Raw genomic sequence first — 17,389 nt, 5'->3', positions numbered from 1 at the left:
GGAGCCTGGCCAAAAAAGAAAAGAAGAATATCAACCAGCCTTTGCCTTGGAACTAAGATACTGAAGAAAAACATTCAGAAAAGAATGTGATTTTCTAGTATTGCCTCAGAGCTGATTTATTCCTGATATAAAACTAAACTTTGCAGTGATGTGTACTTTTTTCATGCATTATTCTAGATGGCAGTGTAAATCAACTGAGAAGGCAGTCAGTAAAGTTGTTATTGCCAGCTCTAAAAATCCTACACTACAGAAGAGATTCAAAGAATTATTAATATTTCCTATATTCATATGTGCTGTGTTTGAGAAGACACACACAGGGGAGGGTTTGAAAGTCAAAACCCAGCCATTGTGTGGGTTAAAACATCCCAAAAGCTCTGGGGATGGAGATTAACCTCTGTTGTGATGATTTTTCATTAAAAAATGGAGAGGAGCGTCACCTTCCCAGTGCTGGAGCATCCCGGTGGGAAAGCTCATCCCAGTCCTGTCCCGCTGGCCCCACAGAACTCCCGACATCCCCCCAAGTAAAACAGGACGGTTTATTAAGCACCAAGAAGTCATTTGTTTGATGAAGGCAAATCACATTTGCATTCCACCGGGGGCTGTTTCAATCCCAAGCCGGGCACGGCCGAGGAGCTGCTGCTGCTGCCGCACCATTTCTCCCGGAGAGATTCCCGTCGGGAAGGGCTGGGATTCCCAGGTCCCGCTGCTCGCACACCCACCAGCTCGTGCTCGTGGTGCTTCACTCGCCGTGAGGTGCTGCTTGGTTACCATCTCGGCAGCTCCATCATCATCATCTCCTCCTCCTCCTCCTCCTCCTCCTCCTCCTCCTCCTCCTCCTCCTCCTCCTCCTCCTCCTCCTCCTCCTCCTCCTCCTCCTCCTCCCGGTGAGCCCCTGAGCGGGTCTAATCCCCGCAGACGGAGCCGAGCGGGAGCGGCGGCCAACAGGAGTTGCTTTGTTTGGGCAGACTTGGGTAAGCAAAATATTCTTTCCTTAGAGCCGTTTGCTTTTCCTTGCCCTGAAGCAGGTGGGGTTCCTGCTAAGCTGCCTTTCCAAAGATGAATTTTGCCTTGTGCCAGGGAGATGCTGGAGGAGTTGTCCGTGCAGGGAGCATCCTCCAGCACGCGTCTTATATTTAGTAATTTCATAGAAAGCTGCCTCTGGCATTTTCCTTCCGGAGTGTTTTAAGGAAATCTGCAATATTTGTAATTAAAATGGAGATTTTGCAAGTGTTCGTCAGGGACTGCTAAGTTCGAGCCCTGCTTTTGAATGGCTGGTGTGGGGGGTGAATGAATGCAAGCGCTTTGACGTGGATTTGTTTTTAATGGCGAGCCGTGTTTTCATTTTCTTCTTCTTTTGTCCCTGAACGCAGAGGCTGCCCTGGCACTTCATTCATTGACATGCAGATTGCTTGTTGTGGTGTATTTTTTTTTTAAATCAAAGCCTTTTGAGTTTGTATTCTCCTTTTTTTTCCCCTGTAAACTTCTAATTCTAAAGGCAAACCATGAGAGCTGCGCGTCTCTTCCCTCTCCACATGTAACTTTGTCACGAGACTATTAATCATGCCTTACAATAATTCTGCTAATGCAGTATATCCATTCAGGAGCAATGTCTGGCTGCAGATGGATTTGCCACTGTGGAAGCAGAACAAATTTTCTTCAGGAAATACTTAAGCAAGGTCATAATAACATTCATTACCCTCTGAGCAGTGTTGAGTCGTGCTGGATCTCACACAGAAGAGCAGCAGTCACAGTTGTTGGCTTAGGGTGTACAAGAGTCCAAAGGTTAGGCATTAATATCAAAACTGTTTATTAATTTATATACATAAACTCATCAGATTGAAGCCCTGCATGCTGCTTAATTTGTTCTGGTGGGGAAGAGGGAAGCTAAACAAATGAAAGCAATGTTATGTACTTCATTTTCAGCTCAAAAGGTCTTCACCTGCATTAGTTAATGAGCTTTTCAATCTTATTATGCAACATTAACACACTTGTGTGCTTGCTCTGCCAAAAGGTGAACACAGATCCTTCTTTAGATCAGGGCTTTAAAATAAGGTGTATTTCAAGTGCATGTTGGGTGTACTCTGTGTGTGCCTCCCACTGCTGGGGCTGCAATGCCCCCGAGCCAGGGGAAAGGCACATGTGGATGTCAGGATGGAGCTGACAAGTGAGGAAGGGCAGGAGCAGGATGGACACCTCCCATGGCAGGAAAACCTGTCAGCCCCAGCACAAAGTCCATTTGCCCAACTTTGGTTCTCATATTTTTACTCCTGTGCATAGTAAAGTTTCTTCAGGTGAGTCAGTAAATACATTAAACCCCATTTATCCACTTGCTGTTCTCCAGCAGCAAGAAAGGTGTAGGAAAGGGGAGGCCCTGGCACTGTGGCTGCCCCATCCCTGGGAGTGTCCAAGGCCAGGTTGGACAGAGCTTGGAGCAACCTGGGAATAGTGGAAGGTGTCCCTGCCCATGGCAGGGGGTGGAACTGGATGAGCTTTGAGTTTCCTTCCAACTCAAACTATTCTGGGATTCTGTGGTCGTTGGGCCAGAGGTTGAATAAATAACAAACCCCAGACAAGAAATGCATCAATACATTCTCACCAACTTCTGTGAGGTGCAACAGGTGACTTAACCACACTAAGAGACAAAGACAAGCTCCTGGAGGATCAGGGAAGTCACAGGCCTCTTAATCCCATAATCTCAGCAGCTGAGAGGCTGTTGTGTCCTGCCCCAAACCCCTTTGCAAATACTTTCCCTTGTATCAAAAAGGGAGAAAATATTGAAAAGAATGTGATCCAATAAAAAGAGGAAGGTGGGGAAGTGTTCATCACCTGAGCACAAATGGAATCACAGGATGGTTTGGGTTGGAAGGGACCTTAAACATCCTCCACTTCCACCCCCCACCCACCATATGCAGCTTTACATTTCAGGTAATTCAAATATTCTATTATTTTGCTCTCAAAACAGCAGCCCTCACTCTCCTTCCTCACAGCAAGGCGAGGGGAGGCAGGAAATGACTTGCTGATGATGGCACAGAAAAACTGAGAGAGCAGGAAATGAGCTCCACGTGGAGGGAGTCAGAGCTGTTCATCCAGCCCGTGCCCAGCCTGGCACACCAAATGCCACACACAAGTGACAGCAGGAGGAACTATAAGATGAGCAGATGATTCACAGGGGACCAAAGAAAACATGAGACTACCTTCCTTTAGAACCAAAACCCCTTTTAAAATAAGAAACTTGTTGAATTCACGAGGAATTAAACATCCCAGTGCTGAGGGGATGGAGCTAAAATGGGCAAATACTGAGCCAATTTGACACTTGGGCTTGAATGGACCAAATTTACAGAAGCCACCACTGTCCATGGCCCCAGTGTCACCTCCCAGAGAGGGGACACAGCCACCTCTGCCCAGTCCAGCCTCCCCAGGATGGGTTTCTCTCCAGTGCCCCTCCTGGGCTGCCCCACAGAGCTTGTGCCAACCAGGATGTGTTTCCATGCAGGGGCTGCACAGGATCAGAGTCCAAAGTGCCATTTGTCCCCAGGGCAAGGCTGACCTACTTGGCTTGTCTTCTTTTTTTGACTTCATATTCTTTGTTTGACAGTAGGCTGTGAGAGAAATGGAGAGGTCATCTCAATTGTACCTGTCATTCAGCACCACACTGCCATCATGCATTTGATATTTATTTGAAGTGGGTAAAACTCACCTTCCACAACCAGCTAAAGGTCTCTGCGAGAAAATTCTCTTTTTGTGCTAGTCCAGATGTGTAGAATAGGGATGGGTGGGTGACTGCAAAGAAAACATCACTTAGGGGCTCAAAATAATTGGCTGATTAAATAATTGATCAGCATTTTTGTGAAGGACTTTTGACCTTCACTGATTCCAAACAAGATACAGCTGGTTTTTATGGGGAGTTGTATTTCTGGGATTTACACATGCATCAAAAACCAGAAGGTAAAGGCTGAGTGCATGTGGCCTTTGGTGATTTTATGGACTGAAGCCTTCAACTGTTTACAATTGAGTCAATTTTGTTTTCAGTAATGTTAAATTAACCTTTAAAAATTGTGTCAAGGAGCTGAAAACCCTGAAAATGTGCTAATTAAGGAGATAAAGTAGGTTCAGGAGGAATTCAATATCTAAGCTGTCTGTCATGACAAAAGATCCTTCAGCTTTTTCTCTGCTTTAATATTTTTGCCTTTTCCAAACACTTTCTTATCCATGAAAGCTTGTGCTTTGTCTTCTGAAGGCTCAGCTGTGTCCTACAGCCCTTGGGCAGCTCCTCCTGCTCTGGGACTGTGATGCTCCATGTCCCAGGGGATGCTCCATGTCCCAGGGGATGCTCCATGTCCCAAGGGATGCTCCACGTCCCAGGGTATGCTCCATGTCCCAAGGGATGCTCCATGTCCCAAGGGATGCTCCACGTCCCAGGGGATGCTCCATGTCCCAAGGGATGCTCCACGTCCCAGGGGATGCTCCATGTCCCAGGGGATGCTCCATGTCCCAAGGGATGCTCCACGTCCCAGGGTATGCTCCATGTCCCAAGGGATGCTCCATGTCCCAAGGGATGCTCCATGTCCCAGGGGATGCTCCATGTCCCAAGGGATGCTCCATGTCCCAGGGGATGCTCCATGTCCCAAGGGATGCTCCACGTCCCAGGGTATGCTCCATGTCCCAAGGGATGCTCCATGTCCCAAGGGATGCTCCATGTCCCAGGGGATGCTCCATGTCCCAGGGGATGCTCCATGTCCCAAGGGATGCTCCATGTCCCAGGGGATGCTTCACTTCCCAAGGGATGTTGCCCATGCCCTGGCAGCTCCCAAACCCCACCTGCCTGGGATATTTTCAGTGCATTTCTTTAAAATCCTCATAGTGTGAACAAGCCACTTTTACATGGTTTTTTTTTCCCAGTCTCAGAGCTTCTTTCTCACCTTCCAGTGTTCCTCCAGTCATTAGCCCTGATCTTATTAGGGGTGCTTAGAGGTTTGTGTAACATTTCACACCTCCCAGACCTTGTGCAAGCTCTGACTGTCCCTGGGCTCCCCATGCCCACAGCCCCCCTGGGTTCCAGCAGAGCTGTCTGGCCTGGCTCTAAAGAGCTTAGAGCTGGGGGAGGCTGGCAGGGGCTGGGACATCACCAAGGTCACCCTGCCACGAGCAGCAGGGCATGTTTTGGGTGTGGGGATCAGTCTGAGCCCCAGGGCTGAATCTACCCAGGTTTGTTGCAGTTACACCCTCCAGTGATCATAACACTCACTCAGCGACCTCTTGCAGAGATGAAGTGGCTCCAGAAAGCTGCATTTTTGGTGGGCTGCTCCCACCACCCCTCCCAGGGCACCCCTTGGCCTTGGCACAGCCCTGCAACCTAAAGGCAAGGGGAAGGTTGTGGCTCAGAGCAAATGCAATCCGTCAGTCAACAAAAACAAAAGATGTCAGCAGCACAAGCTGTGCAAGACAGATCACCAAAAGGTTTTCTTTGAACTATTTATTATTTGAGCAATGAAACAGTTCAGCTATAATCCACCTCCATCACTAGTTGTACCTAACTCATAAGCCATCAAGTTGTGGATGTTTTAGGTAAAATTAGCAACCGTTCAGCAAGGTTTTTTAACCACTAAATATGAAGCACAGTATAAACATTTGTAATTGCCAACGTGCTCTAAATGAGTACAGTGACAAGGGAGAATTACCATTTGGTCACCAGCTCCTACCCAGCTGATCCAGTATCACATCCCCTGGAGCAGGACACAACATCAGGGACATGGTCAGCACGAGCAGTTCATCAAATCCCAGACTGGTTGGGGTTGGAAGGGGCCTTAAAGATCATCCTGTTCCACCCCTGCCTTGGGCAGGGACACCTTCCACTAGCCCAGGTTGCTCCAAGCCCTGTCCAGCCTGGCCTTGGACACTTCCAGGGATGGGGCAAGTTGTGAGCAACAAGAGCAGCACAAAATTTCACTTGAAAAGTCTGACTGCCTTGGCCCAGCAAACACCATTCCCAGCACCCCGAACCCAGCCTGTTCTTCATGCCAGCACAAGCCTTGTCAGTCAGCTCCTCTTCTTCTGCCCTTCCTTGCAGCACTCCCTGCTTTCACTCTGGAGGAGATGGGTCGCAAGGAAGAGGATGACAGCAGCTCCTGGAAGAAGCAGACGAGCAACATCCGAAAAACCTTCATTTTCATGGAGGCTCTGGGATCGTAAGTACCAGGGCAGTGACTCCCTTCCTGGCACTGGCCAATACCACAAGGAAGCAGCTCCCTCTGGGCAGCCCCCTATCTCCATGTGCCCCATCCTGCTGCAGGGACCTGCTGGTGCTCTGATTCATGGCTCACATTTCCCATGGAGCACCAAAACATCTCCTTTCCCACCAGCCCAAGGCACAGCTCCAACTCCGCTCTGCCCTTCCCTCCATCCCCTCCAAGCCTGCAGGGAACCTCAGCTGAGGAACTTTTTCCTCCTGCTTCTGTTTCTGGAAGGTCAAGGGATGGCTCCAAGGGAGGAATTATAATAATAAGTCATAAATTTATCTCAGAAACCCTGACTCAGTTGGGGGATGAAACAAAAACAAGGATGTTCCAGTCGTACAATCCTTCCCTGTGCATTAACAGCTTAATTTGCCTATTCATGTGGATGAGACAAGAAAACATTTCCAAGGTGGTGGAGGAGGAATTGAATTACCTCCACCAGCAAGTTCTGTCATGGACAAATGTTCTGTGACTTCAGAGCCCACAACAAAGCTCTGAAAAAACAGCCACTCCAGAGTTGGGTGACATTTTAAATTATGTCCCTTGTCAGCCCCAGAAATTAATTAAATTATCCAGCAGCTTCTGCTAAAGGAATGAGGTTAGAAAAAGCTTTGTTCTCTCCTAGCCAACTTGTTGATTCACCATTTTTTAATAAGGGACATAATTATTATAAACTGTTTGGGACAGATATTTAGAACAGATGCCCCAGCAGCTGATTTGTAGGTTGTTCATTTCCTACTATCACATTAATAGGAAAATTTAGCCTTAGAAATTGAGAATTTTCCACATGCGTTACTTCAGCTTGATGAAGAATTGAAATTGAGATCTGGAACCTGAAACTATCTTAAGGCTTGTTATCACCTCCCACCAGCATGCCCAGCTGCATTAGGGACCCCACAAGGATGTCCCATCCTCCTCCCCAAGAGCTCTCAGGAATGTGAAAGGAATATCCATGGAACAGCCTGCACAGTTCATATGGCTAAAAAGGCAGAAATGTGTAAAATGACATGAAGGTCCCAACACCACCTGCTTTTTGGACCAAAAGAGAGAAGACCATTGAATATAAGTCCCTAAGGGAAACCAAGATTCCAATTCACTTTCTGGGGGGGGCTTCCTGAAAATCTATGGGGTTTTTTTGGGGGGTGGTTTGGGGTTTTTTTGCCTTGATAGGAACAAGTTCTGGCTCAGCCCAGGAACTCAGGGTCTTGCACATTGTTTTGGCATCACTACAGGAGGAGGAGGAGAAGAGCACAGTCAAGACAGGAGCTGCCTTCATCTCCTCCTCCTCCTCATCACTGACACTCCCTAGCACAGAGCCACGTGCCAGAGGGGCCCTGCTCAGCCAGCCTGTCTGCACAGGGGGCTGCATTCCTTGTTGTATTACAGGAGACTCAGCACTTCTGCCCTTGTTTATTGGGTTTGCTATAACATCATCCCCCCCAAAGGTGCTCCCACAGCACTCACCTTCCTCTCTCTGCCCTCCAGTCCCTGCAGGGCTTTGCAGATTCAGGGGCAAGTTCCACTTAATGGCCAGCAATTAATCTGTTGCTCATTTGATGAGGATTATTGAGGACTGACCTGGCAAAGGATGCACTGTCACTGTCCCAAACCACGTGTTCAGCTCCCTAAAGACAAACCTTTAACAGGATTGGGAGCTTTAGGCTTGTTATAAATACCTACTCAGGGCTGCACTGGGCTGAACCCTGATCAGTCCTGTACAAGACACCCACTGTCACTCTGTCACTGAGGGTACACAGGTATTAGAAGGCTCTGCAGGAAGAAAAACACATTAGATGCTGAATTAAAATACTGCCTGAGGTTATCCCATTATTTTGCATTTTAGACACACAGGGGGTTGGGTTGGATGCACCAAACAGCAGCATCACAGGGCTGTCCCTGCTGCAGCTCAGCTTCCTCAGTCCTCAGGGCAGTGCTGACCAGGGAAAGTGAAGGAATATCCAAAGACAGGTGGGATTTTGAAGAAACATGATTTATATCATGGAATTTGGCCCCGTTAGAGTGGAGGCAGTGGAGATCTTTCCCCAGGGGGTTAACCCCAGTGAGCAGCCAAGCTCCAACTGCTGCTCCAACTGCTCCAGACAGCTCCATTCTCCAGAAGGTTGTGGATACAGCCCCTCCCTGAGCCTGTGCTTAGCCCAGGAAACTCCCTCCAGCCTCAGGGGATTCCAGTGCAAAGGTTCCTAGAAAAGCATCAAGCTGAGAGCCCATGGACGTGCTGAAAACCCTCTGTGCCCTCTGCCTCCCCAGAGCTGAAGTTGACCCCCAGCCTGGCACCTGCAGGAGTAAAACTTCAGTGTCTTTACAGACAGTCCTGTAGAATCTGGTTTAATTTCATCACAGGGTCTTTTTTGCCCACTGCCTCAACACAGCTCTGTGGTGAACTATGGAAAATAACCTTTTCTCTACAAAGAAAACTGGGGAGTTTATCTACATATTATCTACATAATCTTGCTTTGAATATCCTGAGTTTGGGGCTGCTGGAGATACAGTTGTAGCTTTATAATCAGCATCCACTTGGAGTTATGTTGCTACCCTATTTGTTCTTGCTATTTCTTCTCTCTCTAAGTTCCCTTCCAGTTCACAGCATCTACTGAAACACAACTTCTCTTCCTCTCTGCAGAGGTGCCTTCTCAGAAGTTTTCCTAGTGAAGCAGAAAAGCACTGGCAAGCTCTTTGCTCTGAAATGCATCAAGAAGTCTCCTCTCACAAGGGACAGCAGCTTGGAAAATGAAATTGCAGTGCTGAAAAAGTGAGTGATGTTGTAAAGCAGAACAAATGTCCTTTCCCAAGATCACAGAATCACAGGTTAGGCTGGAAGGGACCTCTGGAGATCATCTAGTCCAACCCCCCAAAAGAAGTGTGGCTCTACAGCAAGAATAATATAAGGAAATTAGGATTGATTTTTAAAGAATGTATAAGTCTTACTGTGAAATAGTAGATTAGTAAAATTTCTTCTCTCCTTCCTTACCTGGGTTTGTAACCCCAGCACAGCCACTCTGCCTCAGATCTGGGGAAGGAAATCACAGAATCCCAGAATGGCTTGGGATGGGAAGGGACCTTAAAGGTCATTCCACCTCCTGCCCAGGGCAGGGACACCTCCCACTAACCCAGGGTGCTCCAAGCCCTGTCCAACCTGGCTGGGAACACTCCCAGGGATGGAGCATAATAGAAATGAGGGAAGCAGAGCAGCACAGAGGGAAAGGAGAACCAGAATGGATGCTCTGGCAGTCCAAAGTAATCTCCTGATGTAGATGCTTAAAAACAAAGGGTCTGGTGCCCCACTGTTGGTGTCTGGTACTCTTAAAGGAATTGGCAGGGGCATCAGTGGTCCTCTACCATGCAGAGGAAGGGAGATCAGCCACAAAACACCCCAGTGAACTTCCACTGGTTATTACAGCAAGATGACTGTTGGGTTTTCCACTTTCAAAGCCACTTCTATCCTTGCCAGGTTTGTTTCTGACCCACCTTTATCTTTGCAGAATAAAGCATGAAAACATCGTGACTTTAGAAGATATTTATGAGAGCACAACCCACTTCTACCTGGTTATGCAGCTGTAAGTATCAGCAGAGCCATTTCTTTGCGGGCCACAGAGGATGAAGAGTGGCAGGACCAGGGTGAAGTATCTTATTTCAGGACCTGCTCACTGAAGCCCTCACAGGAACCATCCAAACACCCCTCACTCCAAGGCGAGGGCTGCATGGTTGGAACCAACCTGGACACTTCTCATGCTGTCTTGGCCCATCCTCATTTTAGCAGCAAGTTTCTAAACCATGTTTTGGATCTATTTATGCAAATTAATTCATCACAGTTTAGCAGGGCAGAGACAGAAGTATTTCTAATTAAAGCTGCACAGGGTGTCTAGAAATGAAAATGGGCACCGTGTCAGCGGCAGAGAAAGTGCTCTGAGCACTTGGCTCCTGCAAACTCCAAATTTAGCTGAAGGAAGCAAAAACCTCTGTCCACTCGTGTAGTGGGTACCTGTGGCTCAGTCCTACTAGAACTTGCCCAGATTCCCCTGGTTTCCAGCAGTCCTTCCTGGCACCCTGCAACTGCACCCAGGAGCATCCACCAGCCTCACCAAAACTGCTGCCCGAGGGATGGTTCTGCTGTGGGTGGAGTTGTAAAAGGACCAGACAGTCAACTTCTCTGTAGATGACTAATTTTTGCTTAAATTTTCTTCCAGTCTTTTCCTTTCTAAACTGCCCTTTCCACAGGGTGTCTGGGGGAGAGCTGTTTGATCGGATTTTGGAGCGAGGTGTTTACACCGAGAAGGACGCGAGTTTGGTGATCCACCAGGTGCTGACAGCAGTGAAATACCTCCATGAGAATGGCATTGTCCACCGAGACCTGAAGGTGAGACCTGGCCCTCAGAGAGCTGCTGTGCCTGCCAACCTGCTCTTCCTTGCCCTTTTCCTACCACAAAGTTCACCCTCTGACCATTCTGTGTTCACAGCCTGAAAACCTCCTTTACTTGACTCCTGAAGAGAACTCCAAAATCATGATCACGGACTTTGGCTTGTCAAAAATGGAACAGAATGGCATCATGTCCACAGCCTGTGGGACTCCAGGATATGTGGGTAAGCCAAGAGTCAGGAATGGGCTCATGCTGGTGGATTTTCTGGCAAAAAGGTTGTGCATGAGCAGTAAATTGCCCAGAAGAAAAGAAAAAATACCCCATAATTATGTTAACATGTTGCTCACACATGCACTGCATGGATCCTATAAACAGTGTATTGAGTGTGGGGACTGAAAAAGCTCAGAATGCTTAAAAATGCAAAGACAAGGAGATATATATATTTATGGAAAAATTATAAAAATAATTTTAATGCAGTGGGATTTTGTGTAATGCCCACCAGACTGAGTTGCCTGGATCCACAGCTCCCTGGCCAAACCTCAGGATGCAGGCAGAGATTGTCTGTGGTTCTTTCTATTTAATGGCATAAAATAGATACAAATAGCACTGAACAATTTAGCCACTGAATGCTGCTGTTGGCAGCTGATCTCTGCGCTGGCACCTCAGAGGCCAAGTGTACAAGAGCTCCTGCTTTCCCCAGTATTGTATAACTTATTATTGCTTAGAATTCCCCTTTGGTTTTGCTGTTCTGCAGCCCCTGAAGTCCTCGCCCAGAAGCCATACAGCAAAGCTGTGGACTGCTGGTCCATTGGAGTCATCACTTACATCCTGTGAGTAGCATCCAGCAGCATCCCACTGGTTCTGCCATGAGTTTCCAGCTCCTCCGTGGCTCCTCCACCTCTGTGGAGCAGCAGCATGAGCGGGGGCGAGGCTGGACCTCCCATTCTGTGGGCACAGCAGCACAGCTCCCTCCTCTGCACAGGTTCACTAGACACAAATTAAAGGCATGTGGGTAATCAAGTACAGGAGTGGAGATGAAAAGAATCACATTTTCTCTATTATGTGCCTCATCCTATGCTTTGTTTTTCTCCAGTTGCCTACAAATACCATTCAGTCTTCCTTGGTACTTTTTGTTTCGTTTCCTCCCACACCACTCAGCTCTGTACCAGCTGTGGCTTTGTCCTCTCGCTGCTGCAGTGAAGTTTTTAACTCTTTTGTGCAGCTCTACTGATACACTCAGCAGTGAGGGACAGATGGATGGATGGAGAAGCCCCCTCTGTCACTCCTCACTCATGTTGCCTCCATGAGCTGGAGGAGCCTGTGCCAACGTGGATGGTGACACTGCAGGACCTCTGGCTTTCTGCTCTGTTCCAGGCTCTGTGGGTACCCCCCTTTCTATGAAGAGACTGAATCCAAGCTGTTTGAAAAGATTAAGGAAGGCTACTATGAGTTTGAGTCTCCGTTTTGGGACGATATCTCCGAGTCAGGTAGAGCTCTGGCACTGGGAAGCTCCATGTTCCTTCCCACAAGGCTCAATCCCAAGCCTAGGGACTGTGAGCCTGCACCACTCACCTCCAAAACACCCTGGGCTTGCCTTGGGAAGGATGAGGATGAGGGAACTCCAGAGTTTTTCCCCCCTTTTTTCCTATTCTTTTTTTTCTTCTTTTCCTCCCTTGCTTTCCTTCCCATCAAGTGTCAGCCACCACTGGCTCCTCCCAGCAGACCAACCTGCTTGTGGAGCTCACCCCCACACTGCTCACTGCAGCCCCAGCATCTTCACAGCATATTTGGAACATCAATCTTTTATACATACAAACAAAACTAGCAGGGGGTTTGTTAGGATTTAATAACAAACACTGCAATCCTTCCTGCTTAAAAAAAAAAAAAAGATTAAAAATGGGACTGATATAAGTGCTCTTTAAGGCAACTCCTAAATCCCCTCAGTTTGCACTTTATGATTTTTAGAGGTAGTTTTTTTAGCTAAATAATTCAACTCAGTTCACATAATTCAAGTGTGAAGTTTCGTACATCCCCATTATATTTTTTTCACCTGGAGCCTTCACTACAAACATCTCCCTTTAATGGAGTTATCATAGACTTGTTAAGGTCTGAAAAGACCTCCAAGATCATGAAGTCCAACTTCAACCCAACCCCACCATGCCCACTAAACCACATTCCAAAGTGCCACATCTGCTCGTTTTTTGAACAATTCCAGGGATGGTGACTCCACCACTTCCTTGGACAGCCTTTTCCAGTGAAGAATTTTTCCCTTATGTCCAACCTGAACCCCCTCTAATACAATGAACACCTTCTCCTCAGGGCTGACCTCGGGGGGGTTTATCTACTGTCTTTGCCCCATCCCACTAGGACCATGTCTTGGAAGAAGAAAATAACCTTTTTCCTCTGCTTTCCTCCCCTCTTCTCAAACAGCCAAGGATTTCATCAGGCATTTGCTGGAGAAGAACCCAGCTGTGAGGTTTACCTGTGAAGAAGCCCTGAGGCACCCATGGTGAGTGCTGCCCACGGGGGTTGTCTCTCTCCTTTTGCCCCATGGTAGCTCAGAACAGGGTGTTCCCCCACCCCATTGCCCACGTCACCATCTGCCTCTGCCTGGCCCCTTTTTGTGAGCAAAGAAAGAAAATGATGAATAATTAAAGATGCAATTTGTTCAGATTTGCCTCCATAAACGGCGGCAAAGACGAAATCCCACCCCGAGCTTTCCAGGCTTTGAAGTGAGTGTTTGCGTTGCATTTTGTTGCTGTTTTTCCTTTGGGTTTAATTATTGCTGATTGAACATACAAAGCAGTTTAGTTGCTTCCAGAGTGTGGAATGCCTTACAAATGCCATCTGCCTACGAGCCCTTGTGCTTCTCTTCCCATCTGCAGGATTAATGGAAACACAGCCCTTCACCGTGACATCTACCCATCTGTCAGCGCTCAGATTCAGAAGAACTTTGCAAAGAGCAAATGGAGGGTAAGTTGTTGCTGTTGGGAGCCCAGAGCCATTTCCCTAACAAATACCAGTTGCTGTCATCCAGCAATAAGCAAGGCTTCAGCTGTGTGGGGAAGCACCCAAAAACTGGGACCTTCCTCAATTGGATCCTTCAGATTGTAAATTTTGTGCAGTTCCTGTTTATTGGGTGTTTGGATGAGTATTTCCTGCAGCAAATAGCACTGGTAGATTCACCACAAACATTGTGCTATAGTGGCCTCAATGAGAAAGAAAAGGGGAGGAGGAAAGGATCTTAAATCATAGAATGGTTTGAGTTGGAAGGAAACTTAAATATCAGCTCTTTTCGCCCCCTGCCATGGGCAGGGACACCTTCCACCAGCCCAGGTTGCTCCAACTCCATCACAGCAACACTCTTGTCTTGCACTGGACAAGAGCAACAGTGTCCAAGTGTTGCTCTTGGACACTCCCAGGGATGGGGCAGCCACAGCCTCTCTGGGCAACCTGTGCCAGGGCCTGCCCACCCTCACAGGGGGAAATTTCTTCCCAATATCTAACCTAAATTTCCTCTCCTTTAATCTGAACCCAATACTCCTTGTCCTGTCACTTATTGCCTTTATACCGAGGGAGTGAAATTGGTGCTCCATCAGCAGATCTTTCTGGGAGCTTAAATTCAGCTTTTCCTCCTTTCAGCCTTGAAGATAAATTGGTACTTCAGTTTTTATATCAAGGATTTTAGCAAATTTAGCCGAGGAGAGGGATGCCATAGGAACCATGTGCACAACAGCATTTTAAACAGCTACATTCACAGTTCAGTTGTAGTCTCCATTTCACACTGTGGGGTAATTTCCAGCTGTTCCCCAACCTCCTCATGTGCCATCAGTTGTAAACTTCAAAACATCAGCAGTTTGCACTCAGTGGAAAGCGTGTTTATGCCAGGAACGTTCACATCCCTCTTCCCACGTGTTGAGCAAACAGTGCTAACCCATCCAGTGCTGCACAGTTGTCACCTGGGGGGACAGTCCATCTGCCCCACCCAGCCTGGCATCACCAGGGGCTCACCAGGGTTGTCTTGTCTCCTTCCCCAGCAAGCCTTTAACGCTGCAGCCGTTGTTCACCACATGAAGAAGCTCCACATGAACGGCCACGCGGCGGCCGAAAACTCCCTCCCCACCACACCAGTCTCAGAGGCCTCCACACCCAACACACCCATGGTGGTCACCCAGCCAGCAACTCCGAGTGAAGACAAAGACACATCACCCCCTCAGGTCCCCACGCAGGGTTGTGCAAACCCTCCCACTCAGCTGGAACATGACACAGGAATGAGGGAGGAGAAGCTGGAAAGCCACCCGGAGAACGGAGCGGTGCCCACGGGCAGCAGCCTGGTCCTGCCAGACAACAACCACAGCCCTCCAGGCAGAACCTCCTGTGGCTGCAGCCCAGCCTGTGTGGGGCACGAGAAAGCAAAGACATCCTGCTCCGAGCCAGTGCTGCTTAAAAAGCCTTCAAAATCCCAGTAGGTATCCAAGTTGTTAGGTGTAACTTCCAACAAATTATATGGGAATAACCATCTCTTGGAAGGAGCTGCCTGGCACATGGGTTGCCAGGTGGAGGTAGAAGGGGAGAAATGAGGAAAGGGAGGAATAACCAAATGCTTTGGCTGGCTGGAAGCTGTGCCCAGCCAAGTGCCTTCTGTACGGGCACAGGTGCCCAGGCTGTGTGGCACAGCTCCCTCTGAGCCAAGGCTCTGTTGCCACATGCCACAGACTGCAGCACATTTGTTCTCCAGAAACTGAAGTTCCCAAGTGCTTAAAGTTGCTGGTGCCAATTTCTCAGCTGGTGCTGAGTGACCAGACCCTGCCTTTGCTGCAGTGACTCGCACCCAGCTCTGCTATTCTGTGTATTAACAACACAATTTCCATTCCCCCCGCAGAATGATTGTAAATATTGCTGTTCCTCTCTTTTCTTCTTGCTGTTCCAATTCTTCCGTTCCCAACCAGTCATTTCAAAACAGAAGTTTTTGTTCCAATGAAAACCAGCAAACACTCGTCTCACTGTGGCACTGGGCAGACTGGAGTTTGTTTGATCATGTGATGGAGGCAGCTGCTGGGCTCTCCACATCACCAGTGGTAAGTGCTCTGCAATCCAATCACCAGCTGCTTTCAATTAATCCCATTAGGGCCCAAAAAAAAGGTGAAAGGCACAAGTAGGAAAGTGATTGTACGTGAAATAAATTAACTTGGGGGTTTTTGCAACAAACAAAGCCCTTAACTAAACCACCTTTCAAGGAATGAACCATCTCTCAGCTTCCATTAGGGCCAGTCCAATGACTCTGCATCCACCTTCTACATTACAACAGGGTTGTCCAGGAACGTGGGAGACAAAGCCAAGCATGGGCTTTCTTCTCATATCAAACTCTACAATTATTCCAAACTACTCACTGGGAAACACACTGACCCAAACAGCTCTGCCAGCTGGGATTAGGGCTTTTCAGCTTGGTCTCAGCTGTGGCCATCAGCAAAGGGCTGGCAAGAGGCTGCTGCTCCAGGGCTGAGCACAGGCAGGATGTCTCTGAAGGGCCATTCCTTTTCCCAGATTTAGTCCAGGAAGGTCTAAGTGTCTTTATTAGCAGAGGGCAGAGCACAGAGATGCTCATTTTGTAGGTGAGCAGAGTAAAATAATGAAAGTTTCACCCTGTTTGACCATAGCTTGGATAAATTGTTATCATTTGCACCACATTGTATGTGAGCAGTAAGAAGCATTGCTATTAGATCCTGCACTAAAGAACATTCCCCAGAGGTGAGCACCTGCTGGCAGAGCTCTCCTCAAAAGCTACATCAAGTGAGCTCCTCCTTTTCATCTCCTGTGAGTCTCCACTGATGATGATGAGATTGTCAGGACTGCAGTGTACAAAGGATTGACAGCAGAGACAAATGCAAGTCGGATCTACTACAGGCTCCAAAAAGGTCCATTCCAATGATCAATCATGTAATGACCCTTTATAACTAAGCACACAAAGGGATCTAAGCTGCTCCTAACCCTCATGCTACTGCTCATTAACAGCACACTCTGCAGGCAGCAGTCTAGTGAAATAAAGTTCAATCCTCAACTGAAATTCTCTCTCTTGCAGAAACAGAAGGGCTGTTTTACTCTTTTCTGCACTTCCAAGCCAGACATGACCAGTGAGAGCAGGAAAGGAGGCTGTGCCCCTGCAGCAGCGTCTCACAGAGCAGTGACCAGCTGGGGACAGCAGCACCTGAGGCCCAGGAATCCATCACTGCAGTGACCTGGGGGTGTTCCTGGATCATTAAAGCTGGGAGAAGGCATGGGAAAGGCTGAGGCTCCTGCTAGCATTTCCAGTGTATATTATCCATATGGCATCATGCTACAGGCTTTTGTTTTATGTATCCTCTTTAGTTGTCCACTGCATAAGAGCAATGCTCAACATCAACCCTTCAAACCAAAGCCATGCACAGCTTTACTCAGTGGCAGATCAGTTATTTTTACAATCTTCACCCACTCCTGAGGTTTGGTTAGTCCCAGGCTTTGGCACTCTGGAGTTCAGCATCCCCCAGCTCAGCTCCCACTGCAGCTAGAAAAGGAGAGACAACCTGCTAGAAACCTCCATCTGTCTGATAATAACACAGCAAGGTCTGAATTCCCTGCTTCCAAGTCTGTAATTGCACAATAAATACTTGCTTAATAAAACTGAGGTTTGTTTTGTAAAGCGCCTCTTGGTTATTCATGGAAACCTGTTGTGGAAATGGTTATCAAGTCCCTCCTAAAGCATCCCCTGTGGATCCACAGACCTGCTCCCACTGCTGTTTTTCT

At 47.9% G+C, this 17,389-nt stretch overlaps 1 protein-coding gene across 1 annotated transcript; it reads left to right on the top strand.

Moving 5' to 3' along the window:
• Positions 1-896: 896 nt before the first annotated feature.
• Positions 897-17,279, top strand: CAMK1G (calcium/calmodulin dependent protein kinase IG). Its single transcript, XM_071578599.1, has 13 exons — positions 897-971; positions 6,068-6,185; positions 8,875-9,003; positions 9,734-9,808; positions 10,470-10,608; positions 10,709-10,832; positions 11,364-11,439; positions 11,984-12,096; positions 13,040-13,118; positions 13,495-13,582; positions 14,647-15,074; positions 15,559-15,687; positions 16,689-17,279. The coding sequence occupies exons 2-12, from the start codon at positions 6,094-6,096 to the stop codon at positions 15,650-15,652; spliced, it is 1,437 nt and encodes a 478-aa protein (XP_071434700.1). The 5' UTR covers positions 897-971; positions 6,068-6,093; the 3' UTR covers positions 15,653-15,687; positions 16,689-17,279.
• Positions 17,280-17,389: the final 110 nt, after the last annotated feature.

Source organism: Pithys albifrons, chromosome 28 (assembly GCF_047495875.1).
Source record: "Pithys albifrons albifrons isolate INPA30051 chromosome 28, PitAlb_v1, whole genome shotgun sequence".
NCBI lineage: Eukaryota > Metazoa > Chordata > Aves > Passeriformes > Thamnophilidae > Pithys > Pithys albifrons.
This window is presented reverse-complemented; position numbering and strand designations above follow the sequence as displayed.

Coding starts and splice junctions, on each gene's coding strand:
- CAMK1G (XM_071578599.1), top strand. CDS start 6,094: ATGGGTCGCAAGGAAGAGGATGACAGCAGCTCCTGGAAGAAGCAGACG. Junction 12,097..13,039: donor GGACGATATCTCCGAGTCAG/GTAGAGCTCTGG, acceptor CTTCTCAAACAG/CCAAGGATTTCATCAGGCAT. Junction 13,119..13,494: donor GAAGCCCTGAGGCACCCATG/GTGAGTGCTGCC, acceptor TCCCATCTGCAG/GATTAATGGAAACACAGCCC.